At 35.3% G+C, this 17,827-nt stretch overlaps 1 protein-coding gene across 1 annotated transcript in view; it reads right to left on the bottom strand.

Annotated features, from left to right (window-relative positions):
- Positions 1 to 17,827, bottom strand: part of nbas (neuroblastoma amplified sequence) — a 163,040-nt gene that overhangs the window by 63,257 nt on the left and 81,956 nt on the right. The window contains exon 42 of the mRNA XM_014469212.2: positions 1,671 to 1,894. Coding sequence (XP_014324698.1) covers positions 1,671 to 1,894 — 224 coding nt within the window. The remainder of the gene's footprint in view (positions 1 to 1,670; positions 1,895 to 17,827) is intronic.

Genomic DNA, 17,827 nt, shown 5'->3' on the forward strand with positions numbered 1-17,827 from the left:
ACTAGTCTAACAGAAGATGCACCTTCATTAACAGGCTATTCCACTCATCTAATAGGACACGGGATTATCACTCTTGATAAAGAAAACATGAACAAAGGCAACTTAGCTTTGATTCTTCAAATTACACACATACACCGTGTTCCAAATTATTATGCAAGTGATATTTTCTCAGATTTTCTTATATTGTCAATGCAAATGATGGTCAGTATAATTTTCAAGTCATGAACTATTACAGTATAAATCAAATTTTACTGAACAAAGCCCCCTTTGAGAACAGTATCTTTGTTCAAAAATAAAAAACTCAAAATGCACTGTTCCAAATTATTATGCACAGCAGATTTTCTAAACATTTTATGGATTATAAAGAACTGCAAACGGTCATTCTTTGAATGTGCAGTATTAAGTGGTCACATGTACCCACTGCGACCGTTTCTGCTTGTGAGCTCTGGTTTGGGTGACCGAATAGCAGGTTCATGCACCACAAGCCTCTGGAGGATCCTGCACCTTGAGGTTCCAGAGGCACCAGCAGCTTCAAATAACTGCTGCTTTGTAAGGGCATTTGAACAGCTGCTCTCTTAATCCGATCAATTTGTCTAACAGAAACCTTCCTCATTATGCCTTTATCTGTACAAACCCATCTTTGTTCTGAATGAGCCACAAATCTCTTCACAGTAAGATAACGCTTCAGTTTTCGTTAAATATCTAATGTTTTCATACCTTGTCATATGGCACTACACTATCTGATGATTTCCATCAGCAGAGATCTTTCTCTTTCCCATATTGCTTGAAACCTGTGGCCTGCTTAATGATGTGGAACATCCTTCATAAATAGACTTCCTTTAATTGACCTCACCAGACAAACTAATCAACCCAGCTCTCTGAAATTAATTATAGTGATTCAAAGAGCCCTGACTCACTATACAATCTATTAATTTAATAGCACAACAAAAAATGTAAACTTTATGACACTTAAATCCAATTTGCATAATAATTTGGAACACAGTGTACATACAGGTGAAACATTTTTTTCAATTGCATTCACACTAATCCTTTATATAATTTCCAACACACCAATAATATTTTTGTGGCGTTCAATATTTTTATGGCCACACATTTTGAAAGGTACTAGAACCATGTACCCATTGAAACTTGATAAAATAAAGCAATGGGGCCTGTGATAATTTAAGAGGGATTGAATGGGGGTCATTACATCTATAACAAGTTCTCCTTGTATTTTAATGGTAGAAACTTAGATTATTTTGGTCTTCTTTTAAAATGATAGAATTGTCATTTTAAAATATGTGGTTATAATGGAAGTGAATAGGACCAAAATGGAACAGAAGGAAAAACAAGGGCATATAACTGCATATCTCTTGTTCTCTACATACCTTACAATCAAAAGTTCAAATAAATTTCAAAAAGAAAATAAAAACAGAACTGACCAAGTTTCATAGAATTAACCTTTAGTATGACAGATATTGTGAATCAAAAAAAGCTGTGAGGCAAGATGTACCATTTTTGACAGGAAAAACCCTTAGGGTTAAGCACACATCTTTGGACATAGTACAACTCCATTCAGAATACAACTACTAAAAATAATTTTCCAGCTGCCAGCTTCACATTCCAAAAACAAGAATAACTAAAAGTTCCTTAAAATAAAAAAAACTTACTCTGTGAGGCCGAGAATAGTGTTTTTTTTGTACTCCAAGTCAGAGCTGAAGCGCTGCACGTCCACTCCCCGGCCCAGGCCCTGCAACACCTGAGCCTGAGTGAAATCTGTCAAACGCTCATTGTACACGTACAACTGACTGATTAGCTTCTGCAGCTCCTCTGGCCAGGCCGAATATGAGGAGACATGCTGCGTGACCAGTCGAATCAGGTCCTTCGGATCAGCCTGTGGAAAGAAGAAAAGGATTTAATGTTTCTGGATAACACGCGACAGGAATTTTCTCTCTATAGACACTGAGAAGCTGGTAACAGAAGGGTTTAAAGTTTTAAGGCAATGTGCTTTTCAAAACGGAATACCTCAAAACATATTTAAGATAAAAAGAAAAAAATATATTTTATGATATTGCTAGCCTGGTACAAACCAATGCCTTGTTCTACCCTTTGCTTCATAAGGAGGGTCTGGACTCTCGCTTTGTTGAGATATTATTGCTATGACGTGTGTGAAGTGCCAGCTCGATGAAGCTTACCAGAAATTGTGTGCGCTGTAAACAACCCCCTGGGGAGTGGGGCCACGACATCTTTGCTAGCAATAAAATGTCTTATTCATCTTGCTTTGACTTTAATTACTCAATATTTGGAAGCTTAGTGGACATGGTCTGAATGGCTTTGTTCACTTCCTCCGGTGCTATTGCCAAACTACAACCTTGTATAGACAAACTACAATTCTTAAACAGTGCAGAAAACCATTGTGAACTGTTCACGACGCCTTCTGTTTGCCAATTTGCCCAGCTGAAATTTTACCAGAGAAATCCATCTCAATGGGAAAAAGCCCAGATGAGGAACTAAGTGGAGATTTTTAAAAAATGGAGTATAATGAAGGTAATAGCCAGGCTGTTTTTGAAGGTCAAATTTTTTATTTTGACCTTTGCAGCTTTTTATTTATTGTCTTTGTTGCCATTCGGTCTGACCCTGAAAGTATTTTGTTTATAAAGTGATGAAAGTTACAAAAGAAGCAGAAAAGATTACACTTCAGGACTAAAAAGATGTACAATGACAGATTATTAACCATCTCAACTTTAAGAAATTTGAAAGTCATTCCAGAGAGAATTTTTAAAGGACAGTTCTCTGCAAAAAGTTCAGCTACAAGCTCCTTCATGATTGCCATAGTGGTGATAAAATGTTGCTTGTTTTTTTACTACAATAGCTAAATAAAATAGAGTGAAAATCTGTTTTTGTGGCAGACATCAAATAACACAGTATAGAAAGATCTAAATATTTTTTTTCTGTGTAGATGATACAGGCTGATCCAAAGATCAATAATCCTTTGATGAATAAAAGATTCACTGGTCAGAAGAAAATGGCCTAAAAAATGATACCGCAACAACAGCAACAAAGATATTTCTCCATTATTTGCCAGGTGGTACACTAAAAATGAGGGAATACCCAGCCAGTCGAAACAGAAACTCTAAGAGACTCAAAACTGTTCATCACCTTAAATCATGGCAAGACAGTCACAAAAACACTAACAAAAGATGAATAACTCAGGCTTCAGTGCTCAGTATGACAAGTGTACTACTAAATTAGGGTTCTAGTGACCCAAGATGACCTATGACAAACATTAAGTCGTGGTTGGAATTTTGGGGAAAATCTTCAGGAGTGATAGTTGCATCAACCAACATACTCTCTTTGTCCTGTGGTATTTCCAAAGCCAACTCATTTACCTCCTCTCCCTCTTTTCAGAGTATGCATCTTATACTCTGAAAAAAGCACTATGCAAAAAATCTTTAACACCTACAGATTGAGATCATTCATTGCTGGACTAATTTCTCTGCTGGTTGTTTCAGGGATGGCACCAAATCAAAGTTTCACAACTTTCTCTGTGCAGTGTGAAAGAAGTTACTGTAAAGATTTTTGAAATCAAACATTAACATCACTCACAATAATTGTGGCATGTTCATGTCTTACATGGATTTTGAAACCTTACAGTGTGTGCTCAGCTTAAGAGGGTATAAAACTCATTCTAAATGGATCAAACACCAAAAAAACATAATTGATTATTCAACAAAAGCACAATTAAATCCCCTTTAAGCACAGTTCATGCTAATCTGATACATTTTGTATATAGGCTTACAAACCATATCAGAAAGAATTTCACCAGGTAGGACTAATTGTTTTTTTTTTTTCTTTCAGTGATGTTTGCTTTTACAACTAATTACAGTATTGAGACAAGAGGTGCAGCACACCATTAAGGTTATGTTTGGCCTAATTAATGCTGACATTAGGAGTTGACTTTAGCAATGCCACAGATGGAGCCTGAAACGCCCCATACTGTGAAGTTTTCCAGAGGTCTCAGCAAAACACTCTAATGAGGTTATTAAAACAAATTTTGGTAATTTTCAGAAACTGGAAAAAAAAAAAAGGAGAAAGAAATAGATCAACGTTTCTCTAATTAGGGTTATGGAGATTTATTCCTGCACATGTTCAATCAGGTAATTTAAAGTGGAGCTTGTTCCTACATGTCAAGAAATTATGGCAAGACGTACCATCATTGCTATGGAGATTCTGGCCTGTGGGGATATTACAGACAGGTTTAAATTGACAGTGTAATACAGCAGGAGGGCTAGGTGAATGTTCTTTCTTTCTTCACCTCCATTCTAATTAAATGAGCTCCCAAATTTCAGTCGTTGGCATCTTATACCATGCTGCCCGGCAGGAGGAGATGGTTTATTTGTTGATCTTATTTGCATAAGGTAATTATAGCTGCTGGAAATGTGCAGCTGTGTGTTTGTGTTTCGCCTTGCTCACACATCTCGTGTGTGTGTGTGCGGGGGTGTACGTGTGCGAATGTAAGCCTAGTGCCAGACTTGGTGGCAGACCCGCAGTTCAAAAGGAGGACAGGAAAGGTTGTGAGAAGCCAAGTTACAAAGAGAAGAATCATAAAAGTGAAGTCAGTGTAGATTATAAGTCAGAAGGAAGAAAAGTCATAAGATGAGAGGGGGGAAGGAAAAGTGGGGGTGGAAGAGTAAGGACATGGGCAATAGGAGAAAAGGAGGGTAAAGGTAAGGCTTTTGTCAGTGGTGGTAACATACTGGACAGACCTATAAAAACAAGACTATCTGTCTGTACTTTAGTCTAAAGTGAACACAGTTATGTTTAAATGAGGAAGAGTCTTTTGCAGTTAACTGAAAGATAAAATCTCATACATATAATTAAGGGGGAAATTAGCACTTGCTAATTTATGTAAAAGAGGGGGTAAACTTGAACAACCCTCAAAGCACAATGACAGATTTGTTATTTAGACAGGAGCAGTGTTGAGTTTGTACAATGTAATTATTGAGGAAAGAAGCATTAGAAATCAGCAGCCAGACTGCTGCAACATCAGCAAAAGAAGAGGCCAGAGCTGACAAGATATTTGGTTTGATCTTGTCAACTTATAAAACCAGTTAACAACAATGAACGTACTTGAAAATGCTCAATCTTATTGTTTTACTAGGAATTCGCTGACATCTGATAATAAACATCTAAAATCAATTTGATTAAGAATTGTTAAGAATGCAGACTAATCTCAATAGAGTATCTGAATGTACCGGTAGTCACATTTCTGCTTCCAGAATGACTTCGGTGGAATTTATAGGATTAATCCTACACGCAGCTGAATTTGAAATTCCGACTATCTTTCAGCATGATGCTTATATCTAACATGGCTTTAAGTTCAGTGTACAGTGAGCTATGTAGTTTATTGAAAAATACTGATGTATAGCAAGCTATATGACTGTCTTGTTCCATTGTTGGTCATTTCACAAATTGACCATGCTTTACCGTTCTGGAGTTTTTGTGAGCAACTTTTCTGAATATTTTGTTCCTGTTTTGACAATAATAATGTCAAAGCATAAAATCCAAAGTAATTTTATATAATCTGGTCAAATATAGTTATAAGGAAGCGTGGTTAAGTGACTACAGTAATCATTTGTCAGCAGGAGGTCTGTCAGAAATGTCTTGAATTGCTCGAGGTCTAAATCGGTCAGATTTCATATAAAACAATCCCAAGTAGGGACCAGAATTATGTAAATAAGATCTAACATCCAAATCCTTATAAATTAAAGTACAAATAAATGAAATTGAATCTGAGCTTCTATAATGTTTTGCTGCTGTTGTCTCCATAATTCATTAAAAATATACAACATCGTATGGTTGTTTTCCTACAGACCAAGAAGTGAATTTTCTTCTGCTGCTCAGCTGCAGTGCTGATTTTTATACCATGACTTCCTGTAGAAATGCTATTCCCATGGCATCATAATTATTACTTTGCTGGATGTGCTCTAGTGTGTATCCCAGTAGCTTTTGCTACATAAATGTTCCTCCAGATTCTGTTTATTGGCCAACTGCAAAATGTGACGGGGTACCTGTCCAGATTTTCATCTTCCCCATTTGAGTTTGTCACCCTCTGTAGGGGAGCTTCTCGATCTATTCTTTATTACTACATATCTCAATTGTTAGCTTGCAGTTATCAGTTTCAAATGGGTAGAGAAAACCAAGAGTAGCAGTCGTATATCTGGGATATTCAGGGAGTGGAACCTTTTCCTCTCCTTGGTGCTCTATAAGATTTAAGAATATGCTCTCAGCATCTGCCGTCCCTGTCTGGAGAGAGACGCAGGATTCTCCAACTCTTACCCCTTTTAGGAGAAGGGGCTGAAGTTATTGATCTTGTGAAGTCTCAGGAGTATAAGCTGGTGTCAGGGTCATAAAGCTCCATTCGTGTTGCATCACTTCTACCTTTGTGCTCAGAGTTACATTTTCACCCCTGCACGGGAAATCAATTTAAATAAAATGTTTTTGAAGGTCATGTCTTATTAATGTGGCCACTTGAGAAAGGCACACGAATAAGATATCAGCAATAGATTTACTTTCTGCATCCCACAATGGTCACCTTTATTGAACAAAGAGAGTAAAATATAAATTACTGCTTTTTTTTTCAATCCAGAGATCAGTAACTTAATTTGTTGTATTACAAGGTTATCTGTTTTCCACAATTATGTGGTTATGTTGCGATCCAAAGAGACATGATAGGTCTGTGTGGACCTTAAACTGCAAAACAAGTCTATGTGTTAAAAGTAAATATTTTCAGTAATAGGTTATATTGTATTTAACTTCCTTGCTGCATTACATATACAGTTTTAAAAGCAGACATTAGTTTCTTAAAAATAAATTATTTTCTGTCCTTCAAAAACTGATGTCACATGTATATCCAAGACTTGTTATTAAGACTTATGTGTGGTATTTTTCGTCAAAACATTGTGGTTAGGCATAAGTGGCTATTTACAAAATGGTACATTTTGAAGTTCCCCTAAAATTAGGCAGAATGACACAAAAGAGAAAAACACATATAAGAATAAAATCTGTCAAAACAGTGATCGACACACTGATGTTTGAAGGAAGCGACTGAAAAAAAGGCTTCCATGATGAAATACTGCAATGTCTTTCTTTCTCTCCTTTCTGCCATTCATCCATTGCACTGTTTGTGATCTGGATTATGTCCCCTGCTCCTCTGAACACTATTTTCTGCTGAATTTCTGACAATTCTTTATCCCCTCTCCTTCATTACCCCAGAATCCCTAAAATCCCCTTTTCTTTATACTACATCCCTTTTCCCCCTTTAGATTACCTTCAAAGAAAGAAAATAAAAAACACCTTTATCTTGTGCTTTTGTTTCTCCTTTTTTGTTCAATTTCTTTAAATAGATACAATTTTAAAATATCTTAAACACAGACGTAATCCTCATGGAGAAGAATGTGAAAACTGCTTGAAGGAATTACATTTGCATTAGATAGTGTGTGATGTTGCACTGCTGTGATGTCAGCAGTGTCTAACGACCCCTTAGCTATTCTGCTGATGCCACAGGCTCTTTTCTCCATGTTTTTCTCTTTGCAAAGGTGCTAAAGAATCAATAAATGTAAAAAATAAAAACTTGCTTCTGCCAGAGATTTACTTGAAGGTTAATTTATATATTTTTTCCAGTCATTACATTTCAGTGATACTGGGAAAGGTCATCATTTGTTGTTTTTTTTCCGAATCACATTTAAATGTCTTGATTCTAACAAATTTTGATTTACTAACACACAGTTGTGTGAACCTATGAACAGTTCAACAAAATACAATAAATATTTTGTAGTGCCTAAGATAAAGCATATTGTAGATTGACATTAAACATGCAATTCATGTTTGAAATTTCTGGCACAAAAAAAAGAAGAAGAGAAGATCCTTCAAAGCAATGTAAAAGATTCATTTCAGTTACCACAATATTTGTTACCTTATTAATTGTCTTAATTCTTTAAAAATTGCATGTTGTATTGGTTCTTGTTGCCCGACATTAAAATATACTTAATTCTCTGAGACAGAAGAGCAAACCAATATCAATTTTTAAAAGGCCGATTCTTTTTTCAAGTGTTTTTAAGTTTTTGCAATTACTCTTTGGATCAACAATTTTTGGATCCTGCAAATGTCAGTTATACAAGCAAATCTTAGAGTAAGGTCTAGCCAAAGGAGAAATAACAATTCTCACCCTAAGAAAGAGTGCAGGAAATCTAATCAGAAAACATAAAAACACATATCTGAACAGAGTAGGAGTCGGAAAACAGCCAAAAGGCTGGGACATAAAATATGCCGAAGGTCGTAAAAGGCAAGGGTTGCAAGGTAAAAATTAGAAATGTTACCTTAGAGCTAGAAGGTCAAGTCTTATCTAGAGCCATTTTGTTTGTAGTGTCCACCACCAATCCAAATAGATAAATGTCTGGTCATTAGTATGTCCCAGCATACAATATTAATGGCATTCTATAATTTAAATTTGCTAAAACTAGCTTTATAGTTAACAGAGCAAACAGTCCACACAGCAAAGAAGAGAAACATATATTTAAAAACAATTTGCTTATTAAATTACAGATTAAAGAGTTATAATATTTTCTGGACAATTGGTTCTCAATGCTGCGTTAATCAGTCATCATGGTGACAAGTTGAAGGTAGCTATTGACTACACAGAAGCTGGGGGAAAAGTTGTGCACTTTGGTTTCAGAGTTGGTTATTTTTTACCAGTTATTTTGTTCTGAGTGTGTAGTTCTGTTCTTAGTCCTACGCTGCAGTGGAGCCCCAACATTACTAATCAATAATAATAGATTCTAAGGATCACTTCAAATGTTAACGTGGTAATCATATTGCCGCTGTTTCAAATATTAAAACCTTGTTTTACAGCAGCCGCTCTATTACACACATGGTGTGACATCTCTGGTTTTACTATAAAATATTAATGACCATTCTTTTCAGGAAGGCTATATTTTTTATATCCTCACGTTTAACACTTCTTAAAGAGGAATTGAATTCAGGCTGAATTAAAATCAGTCAAAACGTTTTTAAAACCTGGAGATCAGAAGTCACAAAATTCTGATTGGTGCATCACTTGGTCTGGATTTGTCTTTATACAGAAAGTGAGGTTTTCAGTATACCTCAAATATAACATTACATTTAAATTTATTTACTTTTAAATGAAAAACAACTGAAGTAGAAACAGCAGATAAATGGACCAAACAACATCAGCTCTCAGAGCCTAATCACAGGTGATGCAAAAACAAAGGTGTTTCATAATTGCAAAGTGGTATATAAAAAATTGATAATAGTGTCATGGTCTAAAGAGTTTTTAGAGATATCCTAGAAAGAGCTCTGGATGTCACAAAGTCACCTTACATTACAATAGGCCTGATTTATAACCTAATGAAAGATAAGAGAAATTAAAAAGAAACATTTTCAAGAGCAGACGGAGAAAAAAATGCAAATTACATAGCTTAACTTTAAATTTAACCAACTTTGTTTGAATGGTAATATAAAGGCTAAAATGAAAGAAATTGCCATCACTAAGTTGTAGTAATGATCTTAATGAGTTGTGTGTATGTCATGTTTAACACTTAGTTTCATGGTCAGTGGCCTCATTAGCACTAATACTGCAATGGAGTATCCAGTATCTGCACATAATTAGTGGAACGGCAAAGGGGGTTGGGGGAAGCAGGCATAGGTTGTAAAGGAATAATCACTTCATAAACAGGCTCAGCTGCACTGTGGGTCATAAAACACCATGAAGGGGAGTGATCACGAGAAAGACACGAGGAGGACAAGGAGGAGCGATTCAGCAGAGTTAACGCCATGGATTTTATTAAAGAATTAGGAACTACTTAGTCTCAACAATCCCAGTCAACTGCAACAGTGCATTAAGAGTGCACATTTGTCTAATAGGGGACTCTTTCCAGTCCCCTATTACAGGGTACCGATGAGTAAAATATTAACTTCTAATGATTATTGTTTGAAAATACGATTTGTACAAGTGTATAGAAACAAGGAAAACAAGGAAATTAAAGTTAGTAGATTAAGAAAGCAACAGCGTAAATGGGAGGTTATTTGATCTAAATTGTTATTCCGGTCAATTCAACAATATACCACTGTTTCAATGGTCCATCACTTCCAAGGACAGCTCTGTTAATCAGCATTTTAAATATCACTGTGACTTTCACTTCAAGAAATACCTAGAACGAGTGCAGCAATAAAATATTTCTTTATATTAAATTGGTTTTATCAAACCAATTTGTCTATTTAAAGCTGCCTGTTGAAATTAAGTCACAAGAACCTAAAATTTAAAGCCATGCAATAGTTTTATAAACTTTGCAGTTTATAAACTCGTTTTGCTCCTGCAAAAAAAAACACTTTTTTTTCCCTTTAATTCTAAAAAACAATGTAATATTTGAATAGAGCTCGATCATTTTAAAACAAGAATCATGCATGTTTGGGTATAATGCAACCGTGTGTGCTCTAAATGTACAGCAGCGCACCGCAAGTGATGGAAATCAATACTCCAATAAGTGAGAGAATTGCGGCTGCAGGCGAAGATAAATGTGTTGATAAAAAATCTCCATCTCTTTACTCAGCATATTGCTTACAGAAGAATTACACTCACAGCTACAATTATCTAAGAACATTCTCATAAAACTGCGCCGGAAAATACAAACTAATAGCGTATTAATGAGACTCGTATAATGGCAGGTAAATGTTCATCAAAACCAAAACAAAAAGAGGACTATTTTGTAAACACCACATGCAGAACAGTTATGGCAAAAAGCAGCTTTGTTTCACAAATGAGCACTTTAGCCACTGTAATGAAAACTTCCCTTGTGAACAAGTAGAAAGTGGCTCACTATGCCTTGGGGAGTAATGGAAACTCAGTCTCTGTATCACTAAGCTATAGGTTTCCCAGTCATGCCTCAGAACTATAACAAGATGAGAAAATTAAGAACCGTAGGCTTTAAAAGCCAATAGAGGGCAACTGAAAGCTGAAAATCAGATGAGTGCCATAAAGAGACCTAAGTGTAAAAGAAACACACAAAAACCTTAAACAGAGGTAAATTTAACATACAAGACAAGTTACAGGTTTGAGGTTATATATTGGTATAAATTATGAATGACAGATTTTCTTGGAAATGGTTTGATTTTATTCTATATAATGTTAACTTTAACATAACTAAATGATTTTGTATAAAAAAACACAGGGAAGGAAATTTCAAGTCAAACAAAATTCAGAAATTTCAAATTTATTTGTAGCCAACTAATTTTGATGCAAATTGTTTGTAGCTGTAGGTATTATTTTTAATAAAACTACATGTATACTATGTGTAATTAACAAAAGCTGTTGTAGTAATATAGATGAACAGAAAAAAAATGTGCAACAAAGCTTTCTGGAAGAATATTAATTGAAGATACAGTAAAAGCACTAGGCTGGTTTAAAATCTAATTTATCTGAGAGATTTCAACATGTTTCTGTGAATGGCAGATCTACTAGTGGTCATTAAAGCTTTGTCTACATGGCAAATTTTCATAAACAATTAATAAAAAATTTACATCCACACAAACGTATGCAGCACCACAGAAAAAGCGATAGTGGGTATGCCGGACCAATCAGTGGCACTGTAAGACTGCAACAGAACAATGCAAGAAACAAAGAACATCGAATTGGGTCATGTTTGTAATTTGTGAGAGTAAAGTGCATGTGAGTTAAGGAAATATCCCTTCTTCAAAAAATAATTGTTGGTCATATGGTCTCCAGAAATACTGGATCCATGAGAATGCACAGCCTAAATGAGAAAAAACATTTACAGATACACCTACCCTGGAACCTTAAGGCTGGGGCGTAAGTACCTCGGGGTTCAATGTTCAGACCAATAACCTTTACTTTGAAGAAAAAACATTCACTCGAAAAATATCAGACAGAAAGAGAAAATGTATTTTTTCTGTTTATACACAGCTTTATTTTACTAATAGAGAAAGATTATTTCACCTTCTGATTCACTTAGACCACAGGTGTCAAACTCCAGTCCTCAAGGGCTGGTGTCCTGCAACTTTTTGATGTGCTTCTGCTGCACCACACCTGAATAGAATAATTAGGTCATTAGCAAGGCTCTGGAGAACGTATCGACACAAGAAGGAGGTAATTAAGTCATTTCATTCCAGTGTTTTGTACCTGTGGCAGATCTAAAAACTGCAGGACAGAGGCCCTTGAGGACTGGAGTTTGACACCCCTGACTTAGACTATAACGATGTTTTAAATTTAGACAAGAGACAACAGTTTGTCATCGTTGGACTTGAGCATCCTAGTAAGTTAACAGCTAATTTTAAAGACATTTGGTCCTTTCCATGATCAGTGCATGTCCTCGTCTAACGTCTTCCACCTGTGTAATACTATCAAAGATAAAGGTATATCCAATGCAAAAAACCTAACTTAACTTGGAAAAAAAATCTGTATTAACAGGAAGCACTCCTAGTAATAAACAAAGAGAATATAAAAAGTATGTAAAGAATTGAGAACAAAAATAAATATATATATATAGACTTAAAACTACAGAGACGTTCTTGACATATCTACCAGTCCATACAAAGACAGAGCCAGGGAAAATCGACAAAGCTTTCTCAAAATTTCTCAGCGTGACCAGGTCATTGACAGACTAAATTAAATTCACCCAACTGTGTTAGAAGCAGTACATTAAGGTCTTACTGACACTGATACTTTCTGGATAGCTTAGAAATGTATCAACAGAACATTTTTTCCTCTTCAGAGTCAGCAAGTTGCTGTGCTTAGCAAGTTTTTGGAGTTAACTGATATGAAAAAGTTTTACTCCTTTTTAAATTCTTCCATATTTTTATCAAGTTACAATGACAAACTTCAATATATTTCAATACAGTATGGTGCGAGTTCATATTCAGTTGTTTTATTATTTTTACCTAAAGGTACAATCTGGTGCAAACAATTAATTATAAAAACTCAAAATTTGTTAATAGAGTCTGCCTGTGTGTAATTTGATCAAAGTGTAAATCCTGTGGCCTGTGAAGGCATAAGAGGCTTGTTAGAGACCATTAGAGAATAAACAGTATTATGAAGATGAAGGAACAAAGCAGACATGTCCAGAAGAAGGTTTCGGGTATGTTGACCGGAGGATTATACTACAAGATAAGATCTCAAGCTCTATGCATTTGACAGCTTTATTCAATCCATCATCTGAAAGAAGAAAAATGGCACAATGGAAATCCTTCCGATCGACAACATGCATGTATTCCTAAACTTGCAGCCCAAGGGCAGAGAGCATTTGTCAAAGAAGCCAAGAACTCTACAATAGCTGCAAAGATTCATAGTTCATGTGGGAGGATCTGTTGATAAGACAACTATTGACCATGCCCTCAGAGGTATGTCTTTTATTGAAAGTACGACAAAACAGCCGTACTGACAGAAAACCAGAAATGGCTTGTGCCATTTTGAAGAGGAAAACAAAAATTAAACATTTTAGAATTAATCCAGATGACAAAGTGTGGAGAAAAAGTAACAATGTGGAGACATCAACCCAACAGTGAAACATGACTGTGGCAGCGTGATGATGTTAGCTGGCTTTTCTCCAGCAGACATAGGGAGCTAGCTAAAGTCAAAAGATGGAACAAACACAAGGCAAATTTTAATTAAAAACCTGTGACAAGGCTTGAGCACTGATGTTCATAAATGCTCTTCCAGTTTGACTAAGTTTGTGCAATGTTACAAAAATGAATAAGAGTAAAAAATGTGTCTCTAGATGTACAAAGCTGGTTGAGACACGACCTCCAGGAAGAGAGTTACATTGCAGTGAAAAGTGTGAATGATTGATTCTCTTAATTCTGAAATGATAGTGCTGCAGGATATTGACGTTCACTAAAAGTGACAAAACATTTTGCTATAGCATTCATCATGAATATGTATGAGAGTTAAGTCTCTATTGTGTTGTTACTGCATGTAAAGTAGATTCTCTGTAATCGCATGTAGCTACTATACACAATTTAAGACTGCAAATTCATCTTAAATGAGTGAATTTTTCATTCTAGCTTTCAATATTCTTTCTTTTCTGGGAGCTTCAGTTTGAAAATCACTTTAATATATCAGCAGAATGCTATGAAAACATGCTGCTCATTGAAGCTTTAAAAACACACCTCAAGTAAATCCTCAGAGGGCTCTATTCCTATTTGCAAATAGATGATTTCAGTAGCTTGAGTGTTTGGTGTCTTATTGACTGGGTATGAAATTATGTGATAGACACTGGAGAATTGAAAAGGCACAAGAGTCATTCACACAGTGTTACTGCTCTTCAAGAAGAGAGTGGGAAACACTCGGAGACAGCTTGACACACCACAACACACACAAAACAGACATCCATCAGCCGCTGTCTCAGGAAAACAGATCTTAGACTGAAATCAACACCAAAATGTTAGCCTGTAGGAACACTTAGACACTACAAACATCCAAAAGCATGCACACAGATGTTTCATGCCCATCCATGTATCAGAAAACATTTGGCTACGTGGCACATTTTCTCTTCTGCTAACCCAATTTGCAATGCAAAGCAGAGATTGCATAAAACATAAATACACCCTTCCATACTTATCTGAAATTAAATATCACAGAATGTAAAATGCATGACACTTTAAAGATAAGAGAAAGCAAGAGAGCTTCTGAGAGAACAGTACAATGTATAAAGCATGTACTGCTTAGATAGTAATGTGAATAGAGAGGACTAAGACTTGACAAGTCATGCAGGATAGTAGGGGACAAAAAAGTTACTGAACAAAGAAGTGAAGAAGTGGTTAATACGAAAATGCAACACAATCAAAAAGAGGCACCATGAAAACTATTGACAATTTTTCAAGCTTAAAGGTGTCTGCCCAATGCTTGTTCAATAGGACACTGTTCTGTTTTTTACTGGCTAGATGCACTGAAGCAGTTATCATTTTTGTCTTGTATTAGTGGTTTCCTGTGTTAGTCTCCATTTTCACATCAACAAAAGAGCTGTAGCTGTAAAAGAGCCCTTTCATTCCCTCTACCTTCAAATTATTTTCCTTTAATAAAAACAACCAGCACCCTTGTTTTTATTTTTTGTTTTTGGGGGGGTTTTCTTTCATGAATTTGTCCAGGTCAGGAAACTGGATGTTCTCCTGAAAACATCCAGGAGATGTTTTCTCAAGTATTTATATACTTAAGAATTTTTTTTTTGTTTTGCTTTTTATGTTGGAGAGATAGGGTAAAATAAATATAGCTATGTGGTACTAAAATCAGAAATTGTTTACAGTAACATTTATGAGAAAGAAGTGTGAGATGTAGAAGGAAACATACCAGTTTTTTCTTGTTGCAGACATTTTTGTGTCAAAAGAATTTTTGTGATATCTAGGTAGAAAAATTCCTTAAGCCCCTAAGCAACAACATCAAGAAAATGCTTGATCCTTACAGGCTTATTATGATTTTGGGATTTTTTGTCACACTTAAATGTTTAGGATCAAACTAATTTTAATAGCAGATAAACATAAGGAAAATATATTTTGGAATGACAATAGTGCTAGAGAAAGCAACTACTGATTCAACGTCAATACCTTCAGTCTGTAACAATATTGTTTTCATATTTAACACCTAATTTAACAAAAACATGGTCACACTAATAAATTTGTATACATTGTGTATTTACATTACACAAGTACATTAGGTATAATGTTGCTATTACAACTAAAGTTAAGTCCAAAGTTGTTTCTAACTCTGGCAGATTTATTTTTAGACACAATCTTTTAAATAACCAACATCTCTTCTGACTGGAATATTTAATATACTCCTTTTTTGACTAGCCCAGAATGCATGAAACAGAAAGAATGAGTATATGGTGCTAAAAATGAGAGTGATGGGTAGGAGTTCTTTAAACCACAAACACCTGTAGCTCATCACCAATGATATGTCAGAGAAATATCAGTGGAAACATGCAAAAACCTGGACAGTAATCAAAGGAAATGAGACAAAAAGTTTTTAAAATAAATATAAAAGATTTCTGACATGCCATTCTTAAATATAATGTGAATAAAATAGATAATTTTTTAGGATTATTTTATTATCTTTTGAGAGATTATCTTATATATCTCAAATGAAATGAAATATCAGAAATGCCACAGATATGAATAAGTGTAGGATTAACTGAAATTCATTTAACAGTTCTTATGCAGTTACAATGTTTTAAAACACTTTTTTAAGACAAGGTAATAGAGAACACATACCTGTGAGGCAAGAAAACAGCATAAAACCGAGTGACAACGCTGAAATGAAGTTAACATAACCTCATCAATAACAGTTGAGGGACAGCAAGACCTCAAAACAAAATGAGAACAAGCACTCAAGCGTGTTCACACTGAAGCAACAAAAAGGGAAGCGGATGGTAAACAAAACGGAAGGAAAGAGCTAAAATTTGAAAGTGCAGCTACTACAGAGAAGGGAAAAGAAAAAAGGCTGTATATATATTTTAAGTTAATGGGCTTGAACTTTACTTGAGGCAGGAGGTTGAGGAGTGATTACTGCCATTAAGATGCAGGAAGACTGTGTGCATCAAAGTGAAAATGTGTGTGCAGCATTGGCTGCCAGTGTATTTGTGTGGGTAGGGATGTGCAAGTGTACATTTCTGTGCACAGTGCTGACCTTGAATGTCAACTGGGACACACTTCTTCACTTTTTCTGCTGGCCTCTTTCCTTCTTCTCTCTATTTTCTCTGTCTTTTATTTCTACATTTTACTTCCCTCTTCCTACCTGAACTAAAACCCATGAGAGCCACAGACCACTCAAGAAAAAGGTCAGAGCCATTTCTTCCTTTATTCTGTGCCAATCAACCCCTAACAACTCAACTGCTACTCTTCTCCATCCTCGCCTTTCCTTATCTGTCATATTTGTATCTCAGTCAGTCTTGACATATTTATGTTTTATCTCAAAGATAATGTCTAACAATCAAAGAAATGTATCATTTTTTACTCAATTTCCCAATTAAAATTAAACTATTAGTTCTAACAAGAACAAACAAAACAAATTTAGAGAAAATCTAGATAAAACAGAAATTAGTGGATGACACGCTTTTACACCGTGTTCCAAATTATTATGCAAGTGATATTTTCTCAGATTTTCTTAAATGGTCAATGCAAATGATGGTCAGTATAATTTTCAAGTAATGAACTACTATAGTATAAATCAAAATTTACTGAACAAAGCTCCCCAAAAGAAAAGTATTTTTTTCAAAAATAAAAAACTCAAAATGCACTGTTCCAAATTATTATGCACAGCAGATTTTCTAAACATTTAATGGATTATAAAGAACTGCAAACAGTCATTCTTTGAATGTGCAGCATTAAGTGGTCACATGTACTAAAATCAAAAGCTATTTCAATCAAAAGCATCTTAACAGAGTGAGTTACATGTTAACATAGGACTCCTTCTTTGATATCACCTGCACAATTCTTGCATCCATTGAACTTGTGAGTTTGTGGATAGTTTCTGCTTGAATTTCTTTGCAGGATGTCAGAATACCTTCCCAGAGCTGCTGGATTTGTTTAATAAAAACAAATCCTTTACTTTACTAAACTATTTCAAAGTAAATCTGGCCCAACCAGATGATACTTTTATCCAATCTCTTTTTTGTAGAGGTCTGTCCCTGTAACCATCAAATCATCCCCCTTGTTATTCATTCATCTATGTGTTTTTAGTTATCCATCCACTTCTCCCACTGGCTTTTTAGCCATCCATTGATTGGTCCATCCATGCCTCTGG

The sequence above is a fragment of the Xiphophorus maculatus genome, chromosome 15 (genome assembly GCF_002775205.1).
Source record: "Xiphophorus maculatus strain JP 163 A chromosome 15, X_maculatus-5.0-male, whole genome shotgun sequence".
Classification (NCBI taxonomy): Eukaryota; Metazoa; Chordata; class Actinopteri; order Cyprinodontiformes; family Poeciliidae; genus Xiphophorus; species Xiphophorus maculatus.